This window comes from Trematomus bernacchii, unplaced genomic scaffold (genome assembly GCF_902827165.1).
Source record: "Trematomus bernacchii unplaced genomic scaffold, fTreBer1.1, whole genome shotgun sequence".
Taxonomy (NCBI): domain Eukaryota; kingdom Metazoa; phylum Chordata; class Actinopteri; order Perciformes; family Nototheniidae; genus Trematomus; species Trematomus bernacchii.
The window spans coordinates 60,376-88,368 of record NW_022987739.1 but is presented as its reverse complement, the minus strand read 5'-3'; the positions used below and the strand labels follow the sequence as shown (position 1 = coordinate 88,368).

The following is a 27,993-nucleotide window of genomic DNA, read 5'->3' as shown; positions in this document are numbered from 1 at the left end:
TGACAGGTTGCGTCAAACTGGCTCCTCCTCCTTTTACCGCTTCTGCTGCTGCTGTGCCTCACTCTCCATCACAGACGCGTGGACAGGTAAGCGCAATGGAGCATTTATCTACTGTTTTGGAGTAAAAACAGGCAGGTTTACAAATGTTTCTGACATATCTAAAATGTGGATTTGTCTCTTTAACTCGAGGCTGTTCTGCTCGGATGTGAGAGGCTTCCTGCTGCAAGACTTCATGGATTATTATAACTCATAGGCGTGTTTTAGTGTATAACCTGGTGTGTCCTGTAGAGAAGGATTGCTGCAGGTGTTTCTCTGTTTGACTCGATTGTATGGTTTGTGCAGCATGGAAGCTATCATGCTGTACATTGTGTCGCTACAAGAAGCAGATTTTAAACTCGAATCGATCAGCTGGTGTGTTGGTGTCTATGTCTGAGTTTATGCATGTGTTTCTGTGTATGTGCCAGCGTGTGCATTTAAGTGTGTGTGTGTGTGTGTGTGTGTGTGTGTGTGTGTGTGTGTGTGTGTTTTTGAGAGTAGGCTACTTAAAGTCATTCATGCATTAAGGCTGCAATGTTCAGGTGTTGTGAACTCGACTGTTGTGCAGCCTAGTATGCTGCAATGGGGTTCCTTGTTGTTAACTCTAACCCTTCCCGGCCAAACTAATGGATATATACATGGCGGTTTAAAGATAAAACTAGTCGTAGTAGTAAACTAGTACAAAATCAGTCGATTAGGCGATTAGTTGATTGGCAGCAACTTTTTCGATTTTTCGGTAAAAATCCCAAATATTAACTTCTTAAATGTTGGTCTGCCCTCAAATCAAGCGAATTCTTAGCTGACTATTCAGATCTGCAAGAAATTCTCAATATTGTGTATAACTGAGATATGCTCATGGATTCTTAGAAATAAATAATTTAGCATTTCCACTAAATATTGGACGATTAGGTGCAACGGGACATATGACCAAGAATGGCAGTCCTACTGATAAGGATTGGAAAGGGGATTAGCTGCTTTTCTTAGACATATATTACTGTAAAATGCTAATATTTGGGGTGTTTACTGTCTGTCAGATACGAGGAAATAGAAGATAATCTTTTGAGCTTTTGACATTTTAAATCTATCCCTCACTATTTTATAATATTTTCAAGACTATCAATTAATCAATTAAGAGCAAGACATTGGGAAAACAAACTGCAGATTAACAAGTTAAGTTAAATCAACGTAAACAAGAGGCTGTTTTGTTCGCTGTGCTTTTTAAGATCTTCAGGGTCCTGGCTGCTGTTTGGCTTTAATATTTATGAGGCATCAATGTTTAAACAGGTCCAGTTCTGCTCACATGAAACTCGTCCTCTCCTCAGGATGGAGGCCTTTTTCAACGAGTGGCTGTGGAAGGAGGAGTACTGGCTTCCTCCTGGCATCAGCTGGCAGGACACTGAGATGAAGGAGGAGGAGGGACGCTTTCCTCTGCCCAGGGATCTGCTCTTCAGTTTGCCCCTGGCCGTCGCCTTCATCGCCCTCAGATATGTCTTCGAGAGGTGAGACAAAACTGGACCGTGAAACTCACAGACGCAAGATATACCTTTTCTGTGTTTTCATTATCTTTGACGTCTGATGTGCTTAACTCGCAGTAAGTTTTCAATGTTTACGGTGGATATTTGTGGGGATGTTAAACACACGTCATGTCATGTTTTGGCCACTAGGGGTCTCTTAATCCGACATTAAAGGTCACCTATTATGCAAAATCCACTTTTTCATGTCTTTTCTACATCACCATGTGTCCCCTCTGTGTAAAGAGATTCTGAAAGTTTCAGGAACAAAGATTCTCTCACTTTTTGTCCTGATCCATTTATATAAAAACCTGTCTGAAAATAAGCTGATCAGATTTTGGTCCCTTTATGATGTCATAACGATGTTTTGGCTTGTGTAACCATTAGCCAATCACCAACCAAGGTAACCCCCCCCCCCCCCCACCTTATCACCTGAATCTCCTCCTAGAGCACCATTGTGTTCTTTGTAGGGCTGTCAGTCGATTAAAATATTTAATCGCGATTAATCGCATGATTGTCCATAGTTAATCGCGATTAATCGCAATTTAATCGCACATTTTTTATCTGTTCTAAATGTACCTTAGAGGGATATCTTTCAAGTTTTTAATACTCTTATCAACATATGAGTGGACAAATATGCTTTATATGTTTGTTTATTAACATTTGAACAATGACAAATATACTCATGAATATTAAACACAACAACCTCTGAACATTACAAATATTCGCCTCAATTCAACCTGGAACCTCTCTCATACAATAATACTGTGTGTGTGTGTGTGTGTGTGTGTGTGTGTGTGTGTGTGTGTGTGTGTGTGTGTGTGTGTGTGTGTGTGTGTGTGTGTGTGTGTGTGTGTGTGTGTGTGTGTGTGTGTGTGTGTGGAGACACTGTGATGGATCGTTGGAGCTATGTGCCGCTCAAGGCATATATGCTCGAACGTGTGCTGCCTGGACGCTGCAATCATGTAGCGCGTACTATCCGTGCTGAGTGCGCTGACTTTTCGTACAATGTCCCACTGTCTGGCTACCTGCATAAAGTCAAGTGCTCGGCGCAGTTGTCGGCGAAATGTCATTGAAACAGCTCCTTATATCCATTAGCGCAGCTAGCTAGCACCAGATGCTAACAACAACAACACGTAAGGTGTGCCTCGCTCGCGCGAGTCGCGCCACACATACACACTCCTTCCCGGTCCTCCCAATGGCCAGTCCGGGCCTGCCGGTGAGCGTGGAAGTGTGGTCTGCCACAAGCGGGCGGCAGGAGCGGGGCTGTCAGCATCAGCTTGTAGATGGTGTTTTAAAACTCGATGCGCTCTGAAACTACGGGGCGGCGAGGACAAAAAATACACATGCGTTAATCGCGTTAAAATAATTAGTGGCGTTAATTTTTTTTTGCGTTAACGCGTTATTAACGCGTTAACTTGACAGCCCTAGTTATTTGTAACCAAATATCTCTCAGAGGGGCGTGGGGAGCGGCTCCTTATTTTCATCTAAAGTAACAGACAGAGAATCAGCACTTTTGAAACAGAGGGGATTATGGGATGCTGCAATGATCTGTTTGGTGTTTGGAGCCAAACACTTCAGAGACATGTTTTGTATATATCTGAGACCTATAATATCTTGATGAAAAACAGTATAATAGGGGACCTTTAACAGAAGGTGGAGTTTGGTGGCGTCCATTGCAGTCAGCTTCTTCTGGTTAGGATTCCTTCATTGGTTATTATTTGGAAGTCGTTCAACTCAATTGACACTAAGAATAACAGTTTCATTTTCTAAAAGTGAGTGAAACTGCACAATTTTTGCCGACAAGAGATGCTCTAGAGAGGCTGTTCAGGAGTTGTTTCCTATTAGCCAAATTATCCACAGAGGTGTCCTCCTTTACAAACAACTGGTGATTAAGAAATAATGAAAACACTGCATGAAGGATTTTCACATTTAAAATCACTGTTTTTCCAATTAAGCCTGGTTACTGCTAACATTTGCTAAGCTTGTTTCTCTGACAACTTAACATTCTGGCGTCTTATGACCAAAATCCTTCATCTGTTCAAAATATATACTTAAGCAACCCAAATCGAATAAGAGTATTGTTAAAATGTGGCTTTAAAGTGGATAAAAAGTAAATTTATGACGCATACCCAAAGGGGATAGGCCATTACAGGACATAAAACCAAACACAATTACAGATTTCTCTAGTTTTAATAGTGCTGGAAACATTTACACAACATTTTATTGCAGAAATGTTATATATTATGTGTTTAAATTATGAATAATTAATCAAACGAGTAGAGGAAACAGTTAAGCCTGATGGGAAGTCCTCTGAGTCTGTCCCCTTGGTGAAAGCACATGTTTAAACACATTGTGTGTCTTATTTCATCCTGGCACTGGATCCTGCTGGTTTTCTGCATGCTAAGCTGCCTTTGTAGCTCAGCAGAATGGCTCCTTTACCCTTTATTAGGGCTCCAGTAGATATATCAGACCTGCAGTAGGAGGTAGGCATCATGAGTGGACAGTTTTATCTGCTGACTGTGTGAAAGCCCTTCCTCCTCCCACAGGGCGTGCTAAATAACATGTGATATGTGCGTTAAAGGAAGAGAAAGGGAAAGAACTGTGATGGTGGTGGTGCTTTAGTTGATGTAGGTCTAAAGCACTAGTAGTCGGCTACTGATCCTTTGATGATTCAACCTATATAGTGGTGCAGGAATGAGTCTTAAAACCTGGAAATGAGTTAGCGTTTTACTTCGTCCAGTTCACTTGTCTTGAAGTCAATTTTATGTAAGGTCTGTGGTTAACAAAAGCGGAAGGGATTTTAACGTTTTGTTCTACGACACAAATATGTCAGTTAATACCCCACTGGTGAATTTTAAAATGGCGGTTGCAATCATGTGTCTAGATGAGACGACTAAACGTCATCAAGCCCAACATTAGCCGCTTTTAGCTTAGCGGTGGTGACGTGAAGTCATGTGACCCTGCTGTTGTTCCTTTATAGCCCAACATTAGCCACCTTTAGCTTAGCGGTGGTGACGTGAAGTCATGTGACCCTGCTGTAGTTCCTTTATAGCCCAACATTAGCCACCTTTAGCTTAGCGGTGGTGACGTGAAGTCATGTGACCCTGCTGTAGTTCCTTTATAGCCCAACATTAGCCACCTTTAGCTTAGCGGGGGTGACGTGAAGTCATGTGACCCTGCTGTTGTTCCTTTATAGCCCAACATTAGCCACCTTTAGCTTAGCGGTGGTGACGTGAAGTCATGTGACCCTGCTGTAGTTCCTTTATAGCCCAACATTAGCCGCCTTTAGCTTAGCGGTGGTGACGTGAAGTCATGTGACCGTGCTGTAGTTCCTTTATAGCCCAACATTAGCCACCTAGCTTATAGATCATTTGCAGATGATCCTGCTAAAGAAAATGTATAAGTATTGTAAACATTTCTTTGCCACAGTGTATTTTCTGCAATATTCCAAATCAAATCCCATTGAAATTGCCATGCCTGGGTCTTCCTACAAAAATATGAATGAAACAGCCTCTTGTATAGATATGACCAACCACTGGGTGTTAATCAGGAGAGAAGCCAGATGGGAAAACGTGAATGTTAATCCCCAGTAGTGCTTATTATGAGAATCCTGCAGAAGTGTCTAGAGACGTTTGAGGAAATGTCAAAACACCTCTGTGTATCTTAACTATGAGATAATGACAACACCTGAAAATCCATCACTATCAATGTCAGTTTATACAGTATTTTAGGTTGTATCACCCAGCTATTGGACATTATATGGAAAACGATGAATGCAGTGTCTATTTTTCTAGTTTATTTGTATACAGACATACCCATGATAGGATCAAGGATATACTTAAACAGTCACACTATTTTTCATCAGATACATTGATTCATGTCTCTTCTGGACATTGTAAGTACAGTCATTGGTAGTCATAAATGTTTTAGTATCTTTCTGTATTACATTTTTTGTATTTTTTGTTGCATGGTGTGAAACAGAGAGCCAGCAGCTGTATTTTGTAACCAGAAGTGAGGCGTGTGTGGCTGTTAAATGTAATGTAAAGTAAATGCTTGACAACAAAGGAAACCTGCCTGTACACTTAACTAGTTCTGCCGGTAGTTGAACAAGAACTGAACGATGGAGACACATGATAAATGATCAGTTAGATAACGTTAGCACGCTTCCTCTTATCAGCCTCTGTATCATCTGACCTAAAGTTCATTTAACTGCATGAACTTGCTTTGGCCTGAGCGGTGTAAGAGTACCAAAAGTATACCGTAAAGCCTCATTTGTACCATGCTCAGGCAGACTAACATGTACACACCCTCACACAATGTTAGCTATCGAGCAATGTGGATAAATAACTTGCCCAAGGGCTGGGGATCGAAACCACTCGCAATTGGTGGATTGTACTTCCTGAAGAACAGTCACCTGCAGATATAGAGTTATGGTGTTTTGAATGTTTTGAAAGGGTACATTTGGTACATAAAGTGAGGTCGGTTACATAAAGTGCAGGGTTGGTGCTTCCTGTGTTAAAGAGGACCAATGTGATTTGGTTTAGTCTTTGCTCCAGCTTGTTGTTTTTGTTGTTGTGCACAGTGAAGTCTGAACGTGTTGCTTTCATCCGAGGAGCTGTCAGTCAGCTGAAACGTGTGTGTGTGTGTGTGCGTGCGTGCGTGTGTGTGTGTGTGCGTGCGTGCGTGCGTGCGTACGTGCGTGTAACCAAAGACAATGTTCACCTCTGTGTAGAGCTTTTCCTTCCCGCTGATCTCCCCTTGCCCACTTCATGATGAGTATCTCTGAGATACAGCTACACACATGTGATTATGCATTGGTGTAACTAAACTCAGAAAGACACACACATACACACCTACACACACACACACACCTACACCCACACACACACACACACACACACACACATACACACATACACACACACACACACACACACCTACACACATACACACACACACACACACACACACACGCACAAACACACACACAGTCCCTCAACACAGGAAACAGCTGCGTCCCAGGATTCATTGAAATATGTATCAGGAGCCTTTACACTCACATTGTTCCTGCTCTCTCACACACACACACACACACACACACACACACACACACACACACACACACACACACACACACACACACACACACACACACACACACACACACACGCACACATACAGTCTGTCATAATGAACCTCTTTTCACTCTGTCCTGAACTCACATTTGACAGCTGTCCGTGTCATGCTTAGCCTGTGCTGAATCATATTTGTTTTATCATTAGATGTGTGTATTGCGCTTTTCAAATGGAGTTACGAATGTCTTATTTGTTTAGAAGTTTTCTCCCCAAAAAAAACGATTCGAATACAATTTATTTTATTGTTTTCTTAGTCAATTAGATCAGATATACTTTATTCATCCAACATTGTTTTTTTCACGGTAACAGAATTATTATTTTGAAACGTTTTCTCCCCCTGTCATATCTGTTCCTATACTTCCTGTTATTGTCTGTTTTCCACGCCTGTGTTGATTGTGTTGTTAGTGTCACCTGTTCCTCATTAGTCCTGCAACCACCTGCACTTCATCTCCTTATTAGTCCAGCCTCTATTCAAGTCCTTTTTTTTTGTTCAGTCCTGTTTGGATAGTTTTAGTCTGTTTAACCATGCCCTACCTTCCTGGATTACTACTTAAACTAAAGTAATTTGGGTACCACTTTACAATAAGACTACCCTTATAAAGGATTCATAAAGGGTTTATAATTAGGTTATGAATTAGGTTGTAAACACTTTATTAATCGGGGCGGCTGTGGCTCATTGGATAGAGTGCTGGACCTCGAATCAGGGGGTAGCAAGTCCCACTGCAGTCAGCATGTCGTTGTGTCCCTGAGACACTTCACCCCAAATCGCTCCTGTGGGGATTGCCCACAGTATTGAGTATGTAAGTCACTTTGGATAAAAGCGTCTAACAAATTACATGGGCAAGTTACTTCCAAAATGTAATACAGTACATATTACTTATTACTGTCTTTTTTAAGTAATAAGTTACATTACAATATTACTGTCTCTGAAATGTAATGAGTTACACTACTTTTATATTACTTTTGAGTTACTTTCACCAAAATAATCGCAAAAGAATGGCTAGGTATTTTAAATGCTAAAATGTAGTTTGGTGCTCATTATGCATCCAGTGAAGGGCAATGTGGTATACTGTAGCATAACAACTGTGTAGGCCATTAAGGCTACTAACAACTTTTATTACACGGCTTAGTTGAATACTCGATTCTGATTGTAAATTCTTAACATGTGACACGTTGTTAATCCAGTAGTACAGACCACTGTCAAGGACTATAATGAAGGTTGCTAAGGAGCATCAAGAAAGAGAAGCAAAAGAGGTTAAAGACGGAGCGCTGGACGTCAGATAAATCACCAGAAGAAGGCAGAGAGGAAGTAAACAATAACAGGAACACGGAATGGGCTCTGTAGTTTGTTTAGTATGGCCGTGTAGCGGGATAATGTGCAGCGAGGCGGTCCTTATGGGGAAAAGAACACCCGACAGGCTGGATCTTGATGAGCCTGAAGGGTAAACACCAGGTTTACTAATCTACCCGCACATTTTTTTCTCTGGTGTCGGAATGTCTCGCGATGTTGGTAAATTCTTAAAAAACAAAACACCATTTCATTTCGGGTTCAAATGTGTTGTAACTGCGTTACTGAGAATTGTAACGGGTAGTAAATTACCCAAATTTCATTAGTAATGCATTACTTCGTTACAACAAAAAGTAATACATTACTGTAACTCCGTTACTTTTGTAACGCGTTACACCCAACACTGAATGTAATGTAATTAATCATTAAGAACCATTTATAAACCAGTTCTAACATAGTTTTTTCATACATCAACACAGGCTCACTATTTGGCAAGATGACTAAGCCTTACATTGGCTACTTAGCGAGAATAAACTCAGTGAGCAACAGATACCAAGGATGCTGGCTGATGAAGAAGATGAAGTAAGCTAAGTAGCCAATATAAGGCTTATCAGCACAGATAAATGTGGGCTCACTATTTGGCAAGCAACCGGTCACAGTTGCCCTGTTTATCTCATGTCTTATAAAAGCGTATTCATGATTTATAAAGTGTTCACAACCTAATTAATAAATAAATTACAAACTATTCGTAAACCCTTAATAAGGGTAGTCTTATTTTAAATTGGTACCTTAATTACAATGGCGGCTTCACAAAACTTATATATATCTGAGACCTATAATATATTGATGAAAAACAGTATAATAGGGAACCTTTCAATCATATCCAATATCCAATAGTATAGTGCTAATAATATAAGTGTAGCCTTTTCTTCATGCAGAGCTGTGCAGAAATACCCAATTATAATTAACTCCAGTTAGTTGTACTGTAAAGATTGAAGTTTTTTTTGAAGAAACATGTTTTCTCTCCTCTCCTTCAGGCTCTTCGCAGACCCGTTGAGGAAACTCTTCGGTGTGGAGGAACGGGTTCGGATTCGAGTCGTTCCCATCCCGAAGCTGGAAACCTTTTACTCACAGAACACCCGGTTACCTTCACAAGTTAGTATTGATGTTCTGGTTTCACTGTATTTTGGAGTGAAAATCCTAGTCAGTAGGGGCTTGGACTGTGAGCCGTAGGGTCGCCGGTTCAAGTCCCCGAACAGACCAAAATATGGAGTGTGGACTGCTACTTGGAGAGGTCCCAGTTCACCTCCTGCCCTGCCGTGGTGCCCTTGATCAAGGCACCGGACAACCCCCTTCCTCCATTGCTCCCTGGGCGCTGTACAATAGCTGCCCACTGCTCCTAGTACTAGACTCCTGGTACTAGGATGGGTTAAATGCAGAGGCCAAATGTCACTGTGTGTGCTGCATGTGTGACCATTAAAGAGGGGGTTCATCCCTCCGATTCTATTCTGTTCTATTCTTTGTTTTACTCTCAGGCGTCAAACAGGCTGTCCTAGCTTAAAAAATACTGTAATCCCTAATTTTATCTAAAGTTTATTCCAAAAAACACTCGCATAACACATTTACTCATATCACCTCTTTTGTGTCTTTCAATTTGGAAAGTAACCTCTTTAATTGTGCATTTGGCACCGAATCACCTCAAACATAGTCCTAAATTATGGAATAAAGTCATACCATTTTATGGTCTTAATCCTTTTTTAACCAAATGTATTTACTACACACTGACAGACAACAGTGGTTATATTTTAACTTATTGTCCAAAATGATGTCCCCTGCAGAGATGCTGTGTCTCTGTTGAGAGGATGCCACGCCTAATGGGATCTCTCACTATAAGCCTCACTGTCATTATGCTTCGTAAAGTCAGAAACAGTGAAGGAAAATGTGTGAGGAAATGCAACAAGTAAAAAAATACATGAGTAGTACTGGCTCAGTTTCTTCATAGGGAGTGTGTTCGTATCTCTACTCGAGGGAATGATTAGCCAGTTGTGGGCTAACTCTGAATGAGGATCAGTTAACAAAAGAAGAAGTTCTCTGAGAGGTTAATCTCATGCTGAGTGAAGGTAAAATGATTAGTCATGATGCAGCGTGAGAAAATGTGACTTCCTTTTAACGCCTCCATTATCAGTGTGTTGTATGTCCTCATCTCTTATCACTACCCCCCTTTGTTGTTAGGCATAAAAAAACACAACAGCATTTCATAACTGTAGGATGGCAATCGTTTCATTATGCAGAAATGTGTCTTGATTGATTTGCACATGTAAGGAAGGGACATGATGTGACATACCAGATGGAAATGCCTCGCCCTGTTCTGTGCTGTTTGTCATGTCTGTTTGCCCTGACTTATTTGCACATGGTCTATTTCCCTGCGGTGTGGTCTAGTAGCAGCCGCACCTGTCTGATGTTGTTTTGACATGTAAATACGAGGCCATAGGAAAAGCAGGCAAAGTACATAGTACACTTATTTTTAAAGTAAGATGAAGGCGGCTGTGGCTCAGTGGATAGAGTGCTGGACTAGTTTGAGCCCCACTGCAGCCAGCATGTCGTTGTGTCCCTGTGCAAGACACTTCACCCCAAATTGCTCCTGTGGGGATTGTCCACAGTACTGAATGTATGTAAGTCGCTTTGGATAAAAGCGTCTAACAAATGACATGTAATGTAATGTTTAATGATTTTTAATAGTTTCTTTTATTTTGGATATTGACTGGCTAATGTGCCATTTTATTGGTGTTTTTACAGCTGTACACAGTCAAGGGATAATGTTTCACTAAAGAGGCAACCTGAAAAGTGAAGCCAAAGTAAAAGTGCTTTAAACGTGCATTCTCTCTAACATCCAGCAGGGGGCGACAAAAAGAAGTCCGATGTTATAGAAGTCTATGAGACAATCCCTTGGGTTCTCACTTGATTTATCACCTCAGGAAACATTTTTCTGATGAGTTTTTGGTCTCAATCTCTAGTTTTGAATCTTTTCAAAACAGCATGATGTTCATTCTGCAAAGTATGCTCCTTAATTTAGAGTAAAATAGGCGATTAGGCAGCATGTGCTTAATGGCGGGGCAACTTTATGATTTACAGGTCGCTAACGCACGTTGTTGTTTGTGTCTTTATTTTTCAGTGTTTAGTTGAATTTGTTTAAAGTCTGATTGTAGAAAAAGCAGATGCCAAAAACCAAGATGGTGGAGACCAAAATGCAAAATAGCAGGATTCAAAACCATTATCCTTAACTGGGGGCAAGACACTTCACCCCAAATTGCTCCTGTGGGGATTGTCCACAGAACTGAATGTATGTTAGTCGCTTTGGATAAAAGCGTCTAACAAATGACATGTAATGTAATGACATAATGGTTAAAGAGAGGTTAAAGGTGGGATAGGTAAGTTTGAGAAACCGGCTCGAGATACACTTTTTGTTATATTCCATGGAATGCTCTTAACATCCCGATAGCAATGAATATCTGAAGTGCTTTGACAAAAAATCCATAAAAAAATGTCATCTGTGGAAGCCGTAATACTGTAAAAAGCACGACCAATCATTTTAGCCGGCCCGGCTAAAATAACTGGATGGCCTACCTGCCTGTCAGCCTTCCATCTGTGCACAAACTTATCTCGTGCCCTCATTGGTCATGTGCGCGTTCGTGTGTGTTGGAGGAGGGGCTCTGTAAGGAAGTAGCAGATTTCTTCCGGTTGTGTATTTTCAAATTCTAGCGCACTCGAGCTGGTTTCTCCAAAATGACCTACCCCACCTTTAAATATATACGGTCTATGGTTGCACATCAGGGTTCGAGTTATAAACTGAGCTCTATGGGGGTCTTTAAAACTAACGCGTGCTTGCACACACACACACACACACACACACACACACACACACACACACACACACACACACACACACACACACACACACACACACACACACACAGCAGCAGCCCTCTACTTGCTACAAACTTAAATATGAAAAGGTTCAACTATGCACACACACATCATCTCGGCTCGCGCAGCACGCTCACAGGCATAGATTGCGCAATAATGTATTGCGCACCTTGGAGGTGCAGTGCAGGCATATTGTCATTCAAGAGATGCGTAGTTCTTTTGGAAAACATGTTTTTCTTTTATCCTATTTACCTCGTTAACGTAATAATATTCATTACATTGACACATGCGTTATTTGTGATTACAATAATGGTTGTTGGTAATGTATTAGCGACCCCCACAGATGTATGATTTCACTGCGTCCGTGGGAGCTCAGACCCTCCTTAAGGGAGCTCAGCTCCCATTGGCTCCCACATAACTCGAACCCTGTTGCACATGCAGTAAAGTTGGTTTCAATTAATGTCCTTTGATACAACACAGCTGCACTACAACCCTGAGATGCAGAAAGAGATAGCAGGGAGCAATCTTGTTAAAGGCTTGTGGGTGCAGAAGTTATGATTGGATTCATCCCATTTATCACTGTGGGATTCCTCCTTTTTGACAGGTACAATATGCAGATGTATGATATCTATCTTCCTGTAATAAAATAGTAACACGGCTGTCAGCGTGGAGCTCAGGCTGATCATATTTCACATGTGAAATATATCATACGAGAAAAGAGAACAGCAGGCAGCATTTAAAATGTCTGCCGTTGTGCAACATTAAAGTCTAACAGTGTATACGTGCATCCAAACTGTGTGTAAGTATCAGAGAGGGCAAAAGTACACACATCCTTTACTCAAGTAGAAGTACAGATACTCGTGTTTAAAAATACTCTGGTAAACGTAGAAGTACTGACTAAACTTCTTCACTCAAGTAAAAGTAAAGAGGGCTTTGAAATGTACTTCAGTAAAAAGTACCCATAACTAGCAGCTGTTTTAAAGAGTACCTGACCTCCCTTTATATTAATAGAACAATAATGTCATTGTTAGCTAATGAATGTTTCCATGCTGAACAACGGCAACATGACAACGTTTTCATTGGTCCCTCTTCTTTAGAGAAGACCAGGAAATGATGGATACACGGATCGTGTTCAAATCAATAGGCACGCAATGACTCTAAATAATAATGATCACGCCACCAAACACACATTCAAACTAAAGGAACCAGCCTGTTTGGAAAATGTAAGAAGTAGAAAGTACAGGTATTTGTGTTCAAAATGTAAGAAGTAGAAAGTACAGGTATTTGTGTTCAAAATGTAAGAAGTAGAAAGTACAGGTATTTGTGTTCAAAATGTAACAAGTAGAAAGTACAAGTATTTGTGTTCAAAATGTAAGAAGTCAAAGTAAAAAGTCGTCAGAAAAATAAGTAGTGGAGTAAAGTACTGATACCAGAAAAATGTACTTAAGTACAGTAACAAAGTATTTGTACTCCACTACTTCCCACCTCTGGTAAGTGTGTATGTGTGTGTCCTGTGTGTGTGCAGAGTGACGTGTTGAGCCTGGGGAAGCAGAGTGGTCTCTCTCAGAGGAAGATTCAGACCTGGTTCAGACACCGGAGGAACCAGGACCGACCCAGCAGGACCAAGAAGTTCTGGGAGGCCACGTGAGTTAGTTTTTTCCTTAAACACACATACTTTCACATATTTTAACTCCGGTATCTTCAGCAAGATATGTAGAAAGTCTCATATTCTGAATGACTTATTTCACCTCTACCGTTACAGAAAAAATGACAGCCATGTTTCAAGTCTGAGCTGAAGATTTATGTTTTTCCAAATGAGAATTACATCTGTAAAAATTCAGCGTTTGAATGAAACTTTCATATTCATGTATATATATACCAGAGGTGGGATTACAGATCACAACAAAGTCTCAAGTTGTAGCCCTCTAGTCCCTGCTGAAGTCGAAAAAAGTTCATAATTCAAGTCATTTGAAATTCTGAAAATGTGCCCCGATTTGAACTGCCTCAAAGTTAATACCGTCACTTTATTAAATCCGTATTGATTTTATTTTCCATGAAAACTGCCCCTTTGGATTTTCTATGTCCTCATAGGTTTCCATGTTTGCACGCATGTCACTTAAAATCATCCAAACATGTTTAGAAAACAAAACGTGGCTTTCTCAATATGAAATATAGAAAATCATATGTTATATTATCCTTTCAATTCAAGGGTTAGGGTGCATCAGTTTTAATGTTATACCATAGTAATTAATGCTGCAAAGCTGGGTATTTTGAGCTTGAAGCATGCAGAGGCTAACAACAGCTAGCTCTAACGCCATCGAATAGGACGTATATTTACCTTCTTTCTCTTACGGAATCGTCGTTGAAGTTGATGATGATTGTAAAGAACTTTTGAATGTAGCATGTAACGACTGTAAAGTTGGTAGTAAAGTCGTCCCATTTCTTCCATTTCGTTTCGACAGAGCAAAATGAGTAGCGCTTCAATACAATCGGTCATTGTTGTTGTTGTCGATGTGAGGGATTTCCGCGCGGTTTGGCTTGACCGAAAAACCGGTTCCGAACCAGAAAAGCTCCAGCACGGAGCTAGAATGGGAAAAGTGTGAAAGGGGCATCAGAGGGGCGTGGGGAGGGGCTCCTTATTTTCATCTAAAGTAACAGACAGAGAATAAGCACTTTTGAAATAGGGCTGAAACAGAGGGGATTATGGGTAATGCTGCAATGATCTGTTTGGTGTTTGGAGCCAAACACTTCAGAGACAGGTTTGTATATATCTGAGACCTATAATATACTGATAACAGTATAATAGGGGACCTTTAACTAATTCACTAATCTTATTTATACCACAGCCTCTAACATATGATGGTGTTTGTTTGTACAGCTGGCGTTTTGTCTTCTACCTCGCATCCTTCACTGGGGGGCTCGCCTCTCTAATTAATGTAAGTCTGCTTTCAAAGATCACCCTGATCACAGTCATTGATACAAAGTGAAGCAACAGCAAGGTGTTGGATTTATTATTTAAAGTGAGGAATAAAATAAACAAGCAGTCATTTATACTCATTCCATAATCCCACAAAAGTCTCGTTCTGTATGACCCTGATGATGTTTCGATGTTACAGACTTCCTGGTTCTGGGATCCCAGCGAGTGTTGGAGAGATTATCCCAAACAGGTGAGCAGATAACGTGATTTAAAATAAAAATATTTGTTAATATGAACTGTCAACAATCAAGCCTCATAAATTAGGTGACATATTGTTGTCTCTTCATATTTTAGTTTATCTATTGATTAAGTCAACATGCCAAACGTTTGCTTGTTTCAGCTTCTCAATGTGATTATTTGTTTATATTTTAAATGTTATGTGACCATTGGTTTGACAAAATACACCATTTTAAAGTCATTTGCTTGTCATTTTGTTATTCTATTTAAAAACTAAAGAAAATGTGAAAAATAGTTACTTTTTCAGAATAATAATTTGCTTTTAAAAACACAATACACTTTTAACAAATAATAATAATAATAGATTCAATTTGTATAGCGCCTTTCAAGGGACCCAAGGCCGCTTTACATGGTGAACAAACAAACAAGAAGGGCCAATAATAAAGTAAAAATTAAAATAAATATCAGTAGGAGTGGAAGCAGGGGGACTGTGATGGGTTAGGGGTCAAAGGCCATGGTGAATATATGTGTATCTAAAGTTGAAACCACTGCAACAACTGTTTAAAGTACAACAAGGTGCATTTATCCAATATATTACACTAAAAAGAAAGTTCAATATTTGTTTAAACAATATTTATAATATATCTGTGCCGTTACCATACTGTATATAATAACATATCACAGAAGGAAGCCATTTTTCTACAGAAATACTACTTGTACTTTTGATACTATCGGTTCTGAAAATACTTTTGACATTATTTTATTGGTAGCTTAAGCAAGCGATGTGAATACTTCTTCTACCTCTGGACGTATCATATTTATTTTTAAATATTTTTATTGAAGACACATAGAAAAGACATTTGGTACAAGTTACAAATGTTCAACAGTTCAAAGCCACTAGTGTTCAGCTGAGTGCCACAGCCTAAAACCCGGAAGTAAGTTAGCATTTTACCACTTCCGGTTCCTTCGTCTCAGAGCCAATGGAATTTCTCCATAGGGTTTGGGAAAATAGCTGGAACTAAGGTCTGTGGTTGAGACACATTGAAGAGAAGGATCACGTTTTGTTCTACAACATTAAATCCATCAGCAGTGACCCCACTGGTGATTTTTGATGAGTTTACGTGTCTGAAAAACAATGGTTGTTACCAAGTGGCTGAATAGGACTACAGAAGTTGTCGAGGACGTTGTACGTCATTACGCCGAACACATAAACACTCCCGCTAAGTTTGTTTGCCCCTGTTCTGCTTGAAAGCAAGTACCTGCCTCCTGCAAACTGTTCAAACAAACGCTTCAACTCGTACACTTTAGAATCTGTATGTTTGAATATGGATCTTAAGTTGGCGTGACGTTGCAGCAGCGACCCTGCTGTAGTTCGTTTATAGCATAACGTTAGCATTTTGCTTCTGGCAACTAGATTTATGATTAGAAAATTATAAAAGTAGGGTAGACATGTGGAGATTATCCGACTGAACAAAACGTGACCCGTCTCTTAAATGTGTCTCAACCACAGACCTTATTTCCAGCTATTTTCCAAAATCCTATGGAGAAATTGGATTGCGTTTTTGTCGAAGGAACCGGAAAGAGTTTACTTCTGGGTTTTAGGACGCGTCACTGTGGCACTCTATTGGCAAGCCATACATAGATGATCTTCCCTTGAAGGCGTACAATATTTAAACCACAATTATAACCAAAACAGACCATGTAGCCAAAATGTAAGAGAGTGGACGTATCATAATAGAGATTTTAATCGGAGTGAAAAACGATTTTCCCTCATAACTACTCTTTATCCACTCACTTTGAAACTCTTTTTTTGAAAAGCTAGTACCTCCAGAGGCGTGATGTTAGTTTAACCTGCGGGGTCACGGCCTCCAACAGAAAACACTTTTGAAATGCGACGCTGCATCTCTGTGTATATCTGCGGTTTGACAGATTACAGCCTGCAGGCAACACTGTTCAAGTATTCCCTCTCTGTGGTCTTGTGATGGAGAGAGAGGATGTGTTTGTAAAGGGTTAACCCCCCCCCCCCCCCCCCCCCCTCAACTTCCTACTATTGTGTTGCTGCAGGCAGTGGATGCATGAGGTGCTATGATATCTAAAAATACTTTCTCTTTTAAAACACAGGTTTGTTAGTGATGGAAATGTGAGAAAGCTGTTATGTAACTGTCTAGTTTCCTGCAAAAAATGGCAAGAGATTTAGAAAATGTATGCCTGTAGAAGCTTTCTGAATACAGTCTGAGTGTGTACTTCTAAGCCGACACAAATAAGCATGATGATGCAAATGTTTCTGCAGCATTCACACATATTGTTTCTCTCTTCCTCTCATTCTTAGCCTGTGGCCGACGCTCATTACTGGTATTACATGTTGGAGATGAGCTTCTATCTGTCGCTGCTTCTGTGCGTCTCTGTGGACGTCAAGAGAAAAGTGAGTGACACACACACACCTACAGTTTTTGTGATCAAATTTGTATTTACTTATTTCAGGTAGAAACACAGAACAACATGGTATAATAAACATACATACCATGTAAAGCAGGGGTGTCAAACTCAAGGCCCGGGGGCCAAATCCGGCCCGTGACTTCATTTTCTGTGGCCCCACAAGAGCTTGCAAATAATATAATATGTTTATTATATGGTTCCATGCCGATTTACAGAAGCACGTTGCCCATAAACTACATGTCCCACAATGCATCTCAAATTTGACTTTTTTTTCAAAACGTTACTTTTTTCCCCCAAATTTCACGCTTTCATTTTTCTTTTTGACTTTTTTTCCAGAATTTGGCTTTTCTTTTAAAATCATTTTGTGACATTCTCACCGAAGACACTTGCAATTATTTGCCCTAGACTTCTGCTTTCAGACGTAGTTAATTATGAAGTTATTACCCTATCCCATAATAATCCAATGCAGAGGCAATAATGTAATATAATACATTATTTTATATATATTAAATATTTATATATGTATTTTTATATAGTCTTAAAATTATAACCGGCCTGTTGAGTGCAACCATAATTCCAATGTGGCCCGCGATGAAATTTAGTTTGACACCCCTGATGTAAAGGAACATGATATGTATGTGAACACCTGTTTGTCACATGGTTTCCTCGGCATGTCCTCTCATTTTGGGCCTGAGGTTTTCATCTTTTAGTGTTTTTGCAAGGTGTAATCCCATTGTTGTTTTCCTCTTGCAGGATTTAGAGATCAGATTATGCACTGACTGGATTATCTTCTATTTCATCAACACTTGCTGTACTTTCCTCTGATTTTCAAATGTAAAGACTAGTAACAGATCAGCATACTGTAACAGTCGTTGAACTAGAATAAGAAACTGATTAAACCCAGACGTATACAAGAAAATGTATGCTCTTAACTCCTCAGTTAGACTTTGCTGCATTGCTAAAACACTCTTTATGTTGAATTTACAGTAAGACGCAGTCAAACATGCACACCACACACATCGATGTATTTCAGATGTTTTTCATGTTTTAAGGGAATTGTAGATGCTGCTGCAGCTTTCTTAGGATCTAATATCTTTAACAAATCCCTCCAGACAACATGTACATCTGCCTTTACCAAACACAAGACCACAACTGCTGAATTACTAGTTATGCTGCAATACACTTTGTGGTATGTGTGTGTTCATGTGTGTGTGTTCATGTGTGTGTCCGTGTGTGTGTTCCAGGACTTTAAGGAGCAGGTCATCCATCACATCGCCACCATTTTCCTCATCGGTTTCTCCTACTGTGCAAACTTTGTGAGGGTGGGCACTCTGGTGATGCTGCTGCACGACTCGTCCGACTTCATCCTGGAGGTAAAACACAACACTGTGGGAAGTGATTAGGGAAGGACATATCATGCACATGTTGGGGTTAATGCTTGTTTTTTGGGGTTCTATTATTATGATTATGTATTTATTTCAACAAGGGCCATGCATACAAAGACATTCATCTCAGAAAAGAGAAGATATGATTTATGCCAGATTTGAGCTAATAGCTAATTTCCATCTGCAGTCCTCAGGCAGGTTCATAACAATCAACAAACACTAACACATTGCATAATCTCTATCACACAAACAATTATAAAACATGATTTAAGTACACGTCAATAAAATAATACATAGTTCAGTTAAAATATAATATTACAATACAGTTCAAATTGAAATACTCAGACATAATATGGTTATATCCTTTTATATTCATTGTATCATACTGTCTGCCTGAAAAGTACATATTACCGCCTGCATCTTTAAGCCCCTCCTCCTAAAGAAACCAAGTCTGCTCTGATTGGCTTCTGAGAATAGTTGCAACGGTCGTTTTTGCAACTTGTTGACACATTATTTGCAAAGAAACAAGTACTATGGTCAACAGAAATGTAACATTTTGCTTTCAAAATAAAAAAAACTAATGTGTGGCAGTTTTTTAGTTTGTAAACAACAACAGTAACTCGGAGTTAGATTCAGATTCTGTTTTAAATATAAAAAACATAGACCAAAACAAATTTAAACACAAATCACAAAGTGCACATTTAAAAAGTCGTCATATTGTCCAGAGTGTGTAAAATGCATACATTTCTCAAAAACTTCCAAATATCATATACTCATTGTCCTAAGTGTTTTTGTTTTTATTTTGGAGCTTTTAAGGCAGGGGTGTCAAACTCAAATACACAGTGGGCCAAAATTAAAAAATGGGTGCTCGTCGAGGGCCGGACTGGTTCAATGTTTATTGCAGAACTTATTGAAATGAACTTATTGCACATATTAAACCTGGAACTAACTAAGCTTAAATGATTGCCTATAAAAACAACATTAAACATTAAATAATCAGTTGCATTCATTTCTTATGGCTCTATCTGCAGCTTTTCCAGAGTAATTTCTTATGAGTACATTTCTCCACAGGCCAACAACAGCTTCAAAAAAACTATTTCCCTCAAAGAGAAAACCCAAACATGCCCTGCTGTCTCAAGAAAGAAAGTGCAGAAGGAAACATCCATGTAAACTCAGTGTGCTGCTCTGTGATGCTAGTTCAAGCCAGATACTTGGCATCTCATCTCGGGTGCAAGGTCATCAATGTTTGGGGTCAGGCTCTGAGCTGAGGAGACCCTCAGGATTGAGTGAAGGTCTGCGTGCAATATACCAGCGGGCCAGATCTAATAGTAATTAAACATTATCCTGCGGGCCGAAATTAAATCCACCAAGGGCCTGATTTGGCCCCCGGGCCTTGAGTTTGACACATGTGTTTTAAGGTTATTTGTATAGTTACATTTAAATTTGGTGTAAATTCTATTCTTTAGCATCCTTTTTTAATGCTAAATTGATTCTTAAAAATCCTTATTTATTCTTATATATTTATTTTTGTACCTACTTTGCAACTTATGTTTTGGGATTGTTTATGTTCGCACCACCAGATACCAAAGCAAATGTCTTGTATGTGTAAACGTACCTGGCAATAAACTTGAAATCCAACCTACTTCATTTTCTGCTTCAATATGAAATGTAGTAATCTTATTTAATTTCTCTTGTTTGTCGGTTGGTAGGCTTTCCAGATACCAAAGTGTATGTGCACAAGAAAAATAGTTTTTCAGGATGTGTTCCCTTTTACTCGGAGAGAAAGGATGGAAGAAATATAAAACGCAGCATTAAGAATATTGTTTACTTATGTCCAACACTTTGAAAAGCCGTTCACACTATCTTGAATACAGCCTTTGTGTTTTTATGGAGGAGGTTTTCCTTTCCTTACACCCTGACACATTATTAACTGAGCTGCTCTCAGTGAAGCATTATTCTGATAGAGACCCTCAGGAGCTGTGAAAGTGTTACCTGCAGGTTCAGAAACAATGGCTGCTTTGTCCTTGGGTTTTATGAGGCTGATATCACAGGGTGTAACATTTCACTGATGGTATCTGAGAATAACCACTGTCACTCGGAGTGGGGGGAATATGTGGAGCTGGTCACATGACCTGGGTGTGGTCTGATAGAAGCAGAGATGGTAAAAGTACACACATCCTTTACTCAAGTAGAAGTATAGATACTCGTGTTTAAAAATACTCTGGTAAAAGTAGAAGTACTGACTAAACTTCTTTACTCAAGTAAAAGTAAAGAAGTATGGACTTCGAAATGTACTTAAAGGGGACCTATATATAGCTACAACGGAGCTGATCCAGATTTGCGTCCGATATGACGTAATATCGGAAATGTAGGCTGGCTTTACACCCACGGCACTATCAGAAACGTTGCTATCAGAAACAATGCCCGACTGTTTTGGACGTAATATGGTCGGTATTTACATTAGCATCGCTAACACTCAGAGCTAACCTGTACTGGAGAGCATGTGTGTGAAGAAGCAGGAAATAAAAAGGAACTCACCTTGTGGTATAACCGGCAAGAGAGAAAGCCTTTGAGCTCCATACTGTTTCAGAGATAATCCTTGATAATCCATGATATGGCGTTTCATCACGGCAGTATTTAGTTTAGACAGTAGCTGCCGGGTCCCGCATGAGCTCAGACCCCTCCTTTTTTTTTTATCTTTTTTTTTTTTTTAAAGCTTTATACCCAAAATAAGCACTTTTGAAACAGGAAGTGAAATAGAGGGATATGAGTCATGGCTAGAATGGGTTATCTGTTTGGTATTTTGAGCAAAACACTTCATAGACATGTTTTTTATATATTTTTATATATCTGAGACCTATGCTATTGCCTAGAAATAGCATGATAGGTGACCTTTAAGTAAAAAGTACCCATAACTAACTGCTGTTTTAAAGAGTACCTGACCTCCCTTTATATTAATAGAACAATAATGTCATTGTTAGCTAATGAATGTTTCCATGCTGAACAACGGCAACATGACAACGTTTTCATTGGTCCCTCTTCTTTAGAGAAGACCAGGAAATGATGGATACACGGATCATGTTCAAATCAATAGGCACGCAATGACTCTAAATAATAATGATCACGCCACCAAACACACATTCAAACTAAAGTAACCAGCCTGTTTGGAAAATGTAAGAAGTAGAAAGTACAGGTATTTGTGTTCAACATGTAAGAAGTCAAAGTAAAAAGTAATCAGAAAAATAAGTAGTGGAGTAAAGTACTGATACCAGAAGAATGTACTTAAGTACAGTAACAAAGTATTTGTACTCCACTACTTCCCACCTCTGGATAGAAGTCATGAAGGGGTGACGTGGGTGTCATATTCAGAAAGAGACTCCTGTATAACTAGGCCTGTGTTTCTGAGTAGGACTGGTGTATTTAGAAATTGGTAACCCTTTTATTTTAATAATTAATCAAAATGGGAGTCAGAAATGCTTTATTTGTCCCTGGGGGGAAATGCTCCACAAGGAAAAATAAGTTTAAAATAAATTATTATTATTAATAATATAAAAAGGAAATTAACTAATAATAAATATAAAAAGGTAATTTAATAATAATAAATACAAAAAGGTAATTTAATAATAAATATAAAAAGGAAATAAATAAATAATAATCAATATAATAAAGGTAAGAATAAGGAATAAATCAACATAAAATACAAAAGTAATATAAGCATAAACTATTTATATAATACTTTAATTAGTTCAAGTAAAAATGTGCATATTATGACAGTATTTATCAACAATGAATATGTGAAAATATGTATATTACAAGTAAAAAGTAGTGTATTGACTGGTTCAATGTTTATTGCAAAACTTATTGAAATGAACTTATTGCACATATTAAACCTGGAACTAACAAAGCTTAAATGATTGCCTATAAAAACAACATTAAACATTAAATAATCAGTTGCATTCATTTCTTATGTCTCTATCTGCAGCTTTTCCAGAGTCATTTCTTATGAGTACATTTTTCCACAGGCCAACAACAGCTTCAAAAAAACTATTTACCTCAAAGAACAAACCAAACATGCCCTGTTGTCGTGAGAGAAAAAGTGCAGAAGGAAACATCCATGTAAACTCAGTGTGCTGCTCTGTGATGCTAGTTCAAGCCAGATACTTGGCATCTCATCTTGGGTGCAAGTTCATCAATGTTTGGGGTCAGGCTCTGAGCTGAGGAGACCCTCAGGATGGAGTGAAGGTGTGCGTGCAATATACCGGCGGGCCAGATCGAATAGTAATTTAAAATAATCCTGCGGGCTGAAATTAAATTCACCAAGGGCCTGATTTGGCCCCCGGGCCTTGAGTTTGACACATGTGCTTTAATACATAATTATTGCTAAGTGTCATATATTATATACAAACTACACAAGCTCTTACAGATTCGATCTATGATGAATCTCTACGTAGAATCAAAGGCTTTTCTCCCACATTACTTCTTGAGAGACTCACAGTGAGTGCCCAAAAGAGTTCAGTGCTTCAGACCGATGGGTTTAAGTCTCCTGGACCTCTTACCTAACAGGCCTTTTTTGACTGTATTGCCACAAATCTACTTTTACTCACAGAAAAATGTATAACTAGCTACATCTCTCAGCCAGCCAAACTACTACTCAAGCAGCATGCGTTATGCCATCTACGGCAAATGTGCATTCAGGAAAGCAAGTTCCCGTAAAGGCGAGTGGATTTATGGCAGGCAGTGAACCAACGATAAAAAGAACGGCTCTCACCAAGTACGACTCGGTTCCCTTCGTTCGTACCAAAGAGCCGTTCAAAAGAATCGGATCGTTCCCGAACGTAACATCACTAGTAGTTTGGTAAACTAACCGACATTTTGTTACTTCCTACAGTCTGGCAAGATGTTCCACTACGCGGGCTGGTCGTGGCTGTGCGACCCCATGTTCATCGTCTTCGCTCTGGTCTTCATGCTCACCAGGCTGGTGGTGTTTCCCTGCAGGTAAATCATCATGTGGTTTAACAACATTTAATGTTCAGATATTTGCATATTCTTTCCAATTTTCCAGCCTGATGTTGAAATTACTTTGCATTCTTGAGAAGTTATTTGTTTAAGTGGTCATTGGGTTTGCAAGTCTGGCATCTAAGAGTAGAAATGGTAATCATTATGCTTAATTGGTGTTACAATAGTGAGGGTTTCTTGAAAAAAGTGTAATGCCCCAAAGAGTTTAAAGAAGCCATATTCTGCTGATGTTCAGGTGTATATCAGTATGTAGTGTCTCTACTTTAAAGAGTCCTCTCCTGCTGATGTTCAGGTGTATATCAGTATGTAGTGTCTCTACTTTAAAGAGTCCTCTCCTGCTGATGTTCAGGTGTATATCAGTATGTAGTGTCTCTACTTTAAAGAGTCCTCTCCTGCTGATGTTCAGGTGTATATCAGTATGTAGTGTCTCTACTTTAAAGAGTCCTCTCCTGCTGATGTTCAGGTGTATATCAGTATGTAGTGTCTCTACTTTAAAGAGTCCTCTCCTGCTGATGTTCAGGTGTATATCAGTATGTAGTGTCTCTACTTTAAAGAGTCCTCTCCTGCTGATGTTCAGGTGTATATCAGTATGTAGTGTCTCTACTTTAAAGAGTCCTCTCCTGCTGATGTTCAGGTGTATATCAGTATGTAGTGTCTCTACTTTAAAGAGTCCTCTCCTGCTGATGTTCAGGTGTATATCAGTATGTAGTGTCTCTACTTTAAAGAGTCCTCTCCTGCTGATGTTCAGGTGTATATCAGTATGTAGTGTCTCTACTTTAAAGAGTCCTCTCCTGCTGATGTTCAGGTGTATATCAGTATGTAGTGTCTCTACTTTAAAGAGTCCTCTCCTGCTGATGTTCAGGTGTATATCAGTATGTAGTGTCTCTACTTTAAAGAGTCCTCTCCTGCTGATGTTCAGGTGTATATCAGTATGTAGTGTCTCTACTTTAAAGAGTCCTCTCCTGCTGATGTTCAGGTGTATATCAGTATGTAGTGTCTCTACTTTAAAGAGTCCTCTCCTGCTGATGTTCAGGTGTATATCAGTATGTAGTGTCTCTACTTTAAAGAGTCCTCTCCTGCTGATGTTCAGGTGTATATCAGTATGCAGTGTCTCTACTTTAAAGAGTCCTCTCCTGCTGATGTTCAGGTGTATATCAGTATGTAGTGTCTCTACATGTCTCCATGCTTTAATGTTCAAAAAGCTCTTTATTTTTCTCATACTGCCTGTGCTGCAGCACCTCTTTTCACCCTCTGTCTGAAACCAGAGCCCAGTCTGCTCTGATTGGTTAGCTGGCCGGCTCTGTTGTGATTGGTCAACCGCTTAGAGATGTCCCGCCCCTTAGCCTATTACGTACATTGTGTCGGAGTGCTAGCCAATAGAGTGGAGCAGGGATGACGTATTTACCCGGAAATAAGCTGCTGGTTCCCTCGACAAAAAAGCAACAGGATTTCTTCATAGGATTTTGGAAAATAGCTCTAAATAATGTCTGTGGAAAACGAACCTGTTTGATAAATGCACGTTTTGTTCAGTCGGATAATCTCCACATGTCTACCCTACTTTTATAATTTTCTAATCATAAATCTAATCGCCAGAAGCAAAATGCTAACGTTATGCTATAAAGGAACTACAGCAGGGTCGCACGACTTCAACGTCACGCCGACTTAAGATCCATATTCAAACATACAGATTCAAAATTGTACAAGTTGAAGCGTTTGTTTTAACAGTTTGCAGGAGGCAGGTACTTGCTTTCAAGCAGAACAGGGGCAAACAAACTTAGAGGAGTGTTTACGTGTTCGGTGTAATGACGTACAACGTCCTCGACAACTTCTGTAGTCCTATTCAGCCACTTGTTAACAACCATCGTTTTTCAGACACGTCAACTCTTCAGAAATCACCAGTGGGGTCACTGCTGATGGATTTAATGTCGTAGAACAAAACGTGATCCGTCTCTTCAATGTGTCTCAACCACAGACCTTATTTCCAGCTGTTTTCCTAAACCCTATGGAGAAATCCCATTGGCTCTGAGACGAGGGAACAGGAAGTGGTAAAATGCTAACTCACTTCCTGGGTTTTAGGACTCGTCACTGCACCACTCTATAGACGACGAGTGTTACATAGTACACAGGGATTTTAGCCTTTGCAGACCATTTACATGCACTAAAACCTATAGAACACACTACAGGAAAGGGACAATGCCAAAAGCAGAATAGGGTCCCTTTAAGAACCCCCGGGCTAAATGCTATAACCGAGTTGTTTCGAGGTCAATACCAACACTGACTGTTTCCTCTTGTGTTCCAGAGTGATCCACACCACCTTGGTGCTCTCCATGGACTTCTTCCAGCCCTTCTTCGGGTATTACTTCTTCAACGCGCTGCTCTTGGTGCTGCAGGCTCTGCATGTCTTCTGGGCGTACCTCATCCTGCGCATGATCTGGAAGTTTGCCTTCATGGGCAAGGTGAGAGGAGTGCAAATAACTGTTTAATCATATTGTATTTTATTCCCTGCAACTCCCTCCACTACTTAAAGTGGACCTATCATGCTATATTTGAATAATATAGTGTAGGACCATACCTATATAAGGCATATTTATAATTTTTTTTTTTCAAAATACCAAACAGATCATGCATTTTAGCCATGCCTCATTTTGCTCAATTTGACATTTTTTAGCTCTGTTTTTGCAAGGGCAGATTCTGTGAGAACAGCACCATCTACAGGCCTGGCATATGTACTACAGCGTCTCCAGCGCTTTCGAATGGCAATGGCCGTGGCTGTCTCCTCCTGATTGGTGGAGTTGGCCCAATAGCCGTAGCGCCACCGTCCTGACGTCAGGACAGTGTTCAAATCTGGATCAGTTTTTATCAGATCCGTTGCAGCCCCTTTTTTAGAGATTTGGGTATGGAGGAAAATAGAGAGGGTTGTGTTTTCTGACACTTGGTGAGTTCCCTGGAACACCGGGGACACATATTCATGTATAAAAGACGTACAAAAGTGCATTTTGCATGATAGGTCCCCTTTAAAAAAAAAATGTTGTGCTTGTAGTTGTACATGTTGTGTATTAACATCAATACAAATTTGATAAAAAAAAAAAAACAATTTCACTCTTTTCTTCACAGGTGGAGCGTGATGAGCGTAGCGACGAGGAGAGCGAGCCGGACGACGATGAAGAGGAGGAGCAGGAGGAAGAGAGCGGCTGGGAGCAAAGGAAAGGAACGATGAACTCCAAACTGGCGTCGCTCGCTGACAACTGCGTCCTGAACAACCTGACCAACCAGAGGAGCATCAGCCGGCTGCCCAAAGCCAGATAGTGGAGGAAAGTATACATGATTTCCCTTAAAGTCTACTGGAGATATTATCATTTCTGACATATTGATACACTTGGCGTGTGTACGTCCAACATGGTCCACCGATGATTTCAGATCAAAGTAGGTCTGCATCCTGCTCATTTAAAAGGGTTTTAAATAGGACGAAGAAGCACTATGATTGTAAATCTCAGGATGAGGTTAGGAGGAAACACCATCTTTACACACTGTATACTAGAAAAATATATTTGGAGAAATGTCCTTTACAGAAAATAATTTTCTTTCGCCAATTTATGAAATTTATTATCAAATTTATTTTTGAGTGCCACAGTGACGCGTCCTAAAACCTGGAAGTAAACTCCTTCCGGTTCCTTCGACAAAAACCAATGCAATTACTCCATAGGATTTTGGATCTATCGATCATAAGTCTATCGATTAGATTTATGATTCAAAAATTATAAAAGTAGGGTAGACATGTGGATATTATCCGGCTGAACAAAACGTGATCTGTCTCTTCAATGTGTCTCAACCACAGACCTTATTTCGAGCTATTTTCCAAAATCCTATGGAGAAATTGCATTGGTTTTTGTGGAAGGAACCGGAAGTGGTAAAATGCTAACTTACTTCCGGGTTTTAGGACGCGTCACTCTATAAAGGGTTTCTGATTCTGATAAAAAGAAAGCATACATTTTATTGTATTATATTACTTTTTTGTCAATGCAAAAGGATACAAGTTCTTAGACTTATTGCGTTTATCTTTCTTGATCAAGGAAAACAATTTTTTTTACCACACAAAATCAAACTG

The 27,993-nt window shown here is 39.6% G+C and overlaps 2 protein-coding genes across 3 annotated transcripts in view; both read left to right on the top strand.

The window, feature by feature from the left end:
- Window positions 1-27,993, top strand: part of LOC117496148 (NLR family CARD domain-containing protein 3-like) — a gene marked incomplete at its 3' end in the record, with an annotated part of 682,747 nt that overhangs the window by 615,761 nt on the left and 38,993 nt on the right. The gene's annotated exons all lie outside the window — the stretch shown is intronic.
- Window positions 68-27,583, top strand: LOC117495643 (ceramide synthase 2-like). Of its 2 annotated transcripts, none has more exons than XM_034147050.1 (11): window positions 68-86; window positions 1,359-1,535; window positions 9,011-9,128; window positions 13,423-13,541; window positions 14,776-14,833; window positions 15,014-15,064; window positions 17,381-17,473; window positions 18,732-18,860; window positions 23,761-23,867; window positions 26,188-26,344; window positions 27,003-27,583. In XM_034147050.1, exons 2-11 carry the CDS (start codon window positions 1,360-1,362, stop codon window positions 27,192-27,194), a joined length of 1,200 nt encoding a protein of 399 aa, XP_034002941.1. In that variant the 5' UTR covers window positions 68-86; window position 1,359; the 3' UTR covers window positions 27,195-27,583. The 2 variants fall into 2 exon arrangements, with proteins under 2 accessions (XP_034002941.1, XP_034002940.1); XM_034147049.1 differs by lacking the exon at window positions 68-86 and adding an exon at window positions 190-411.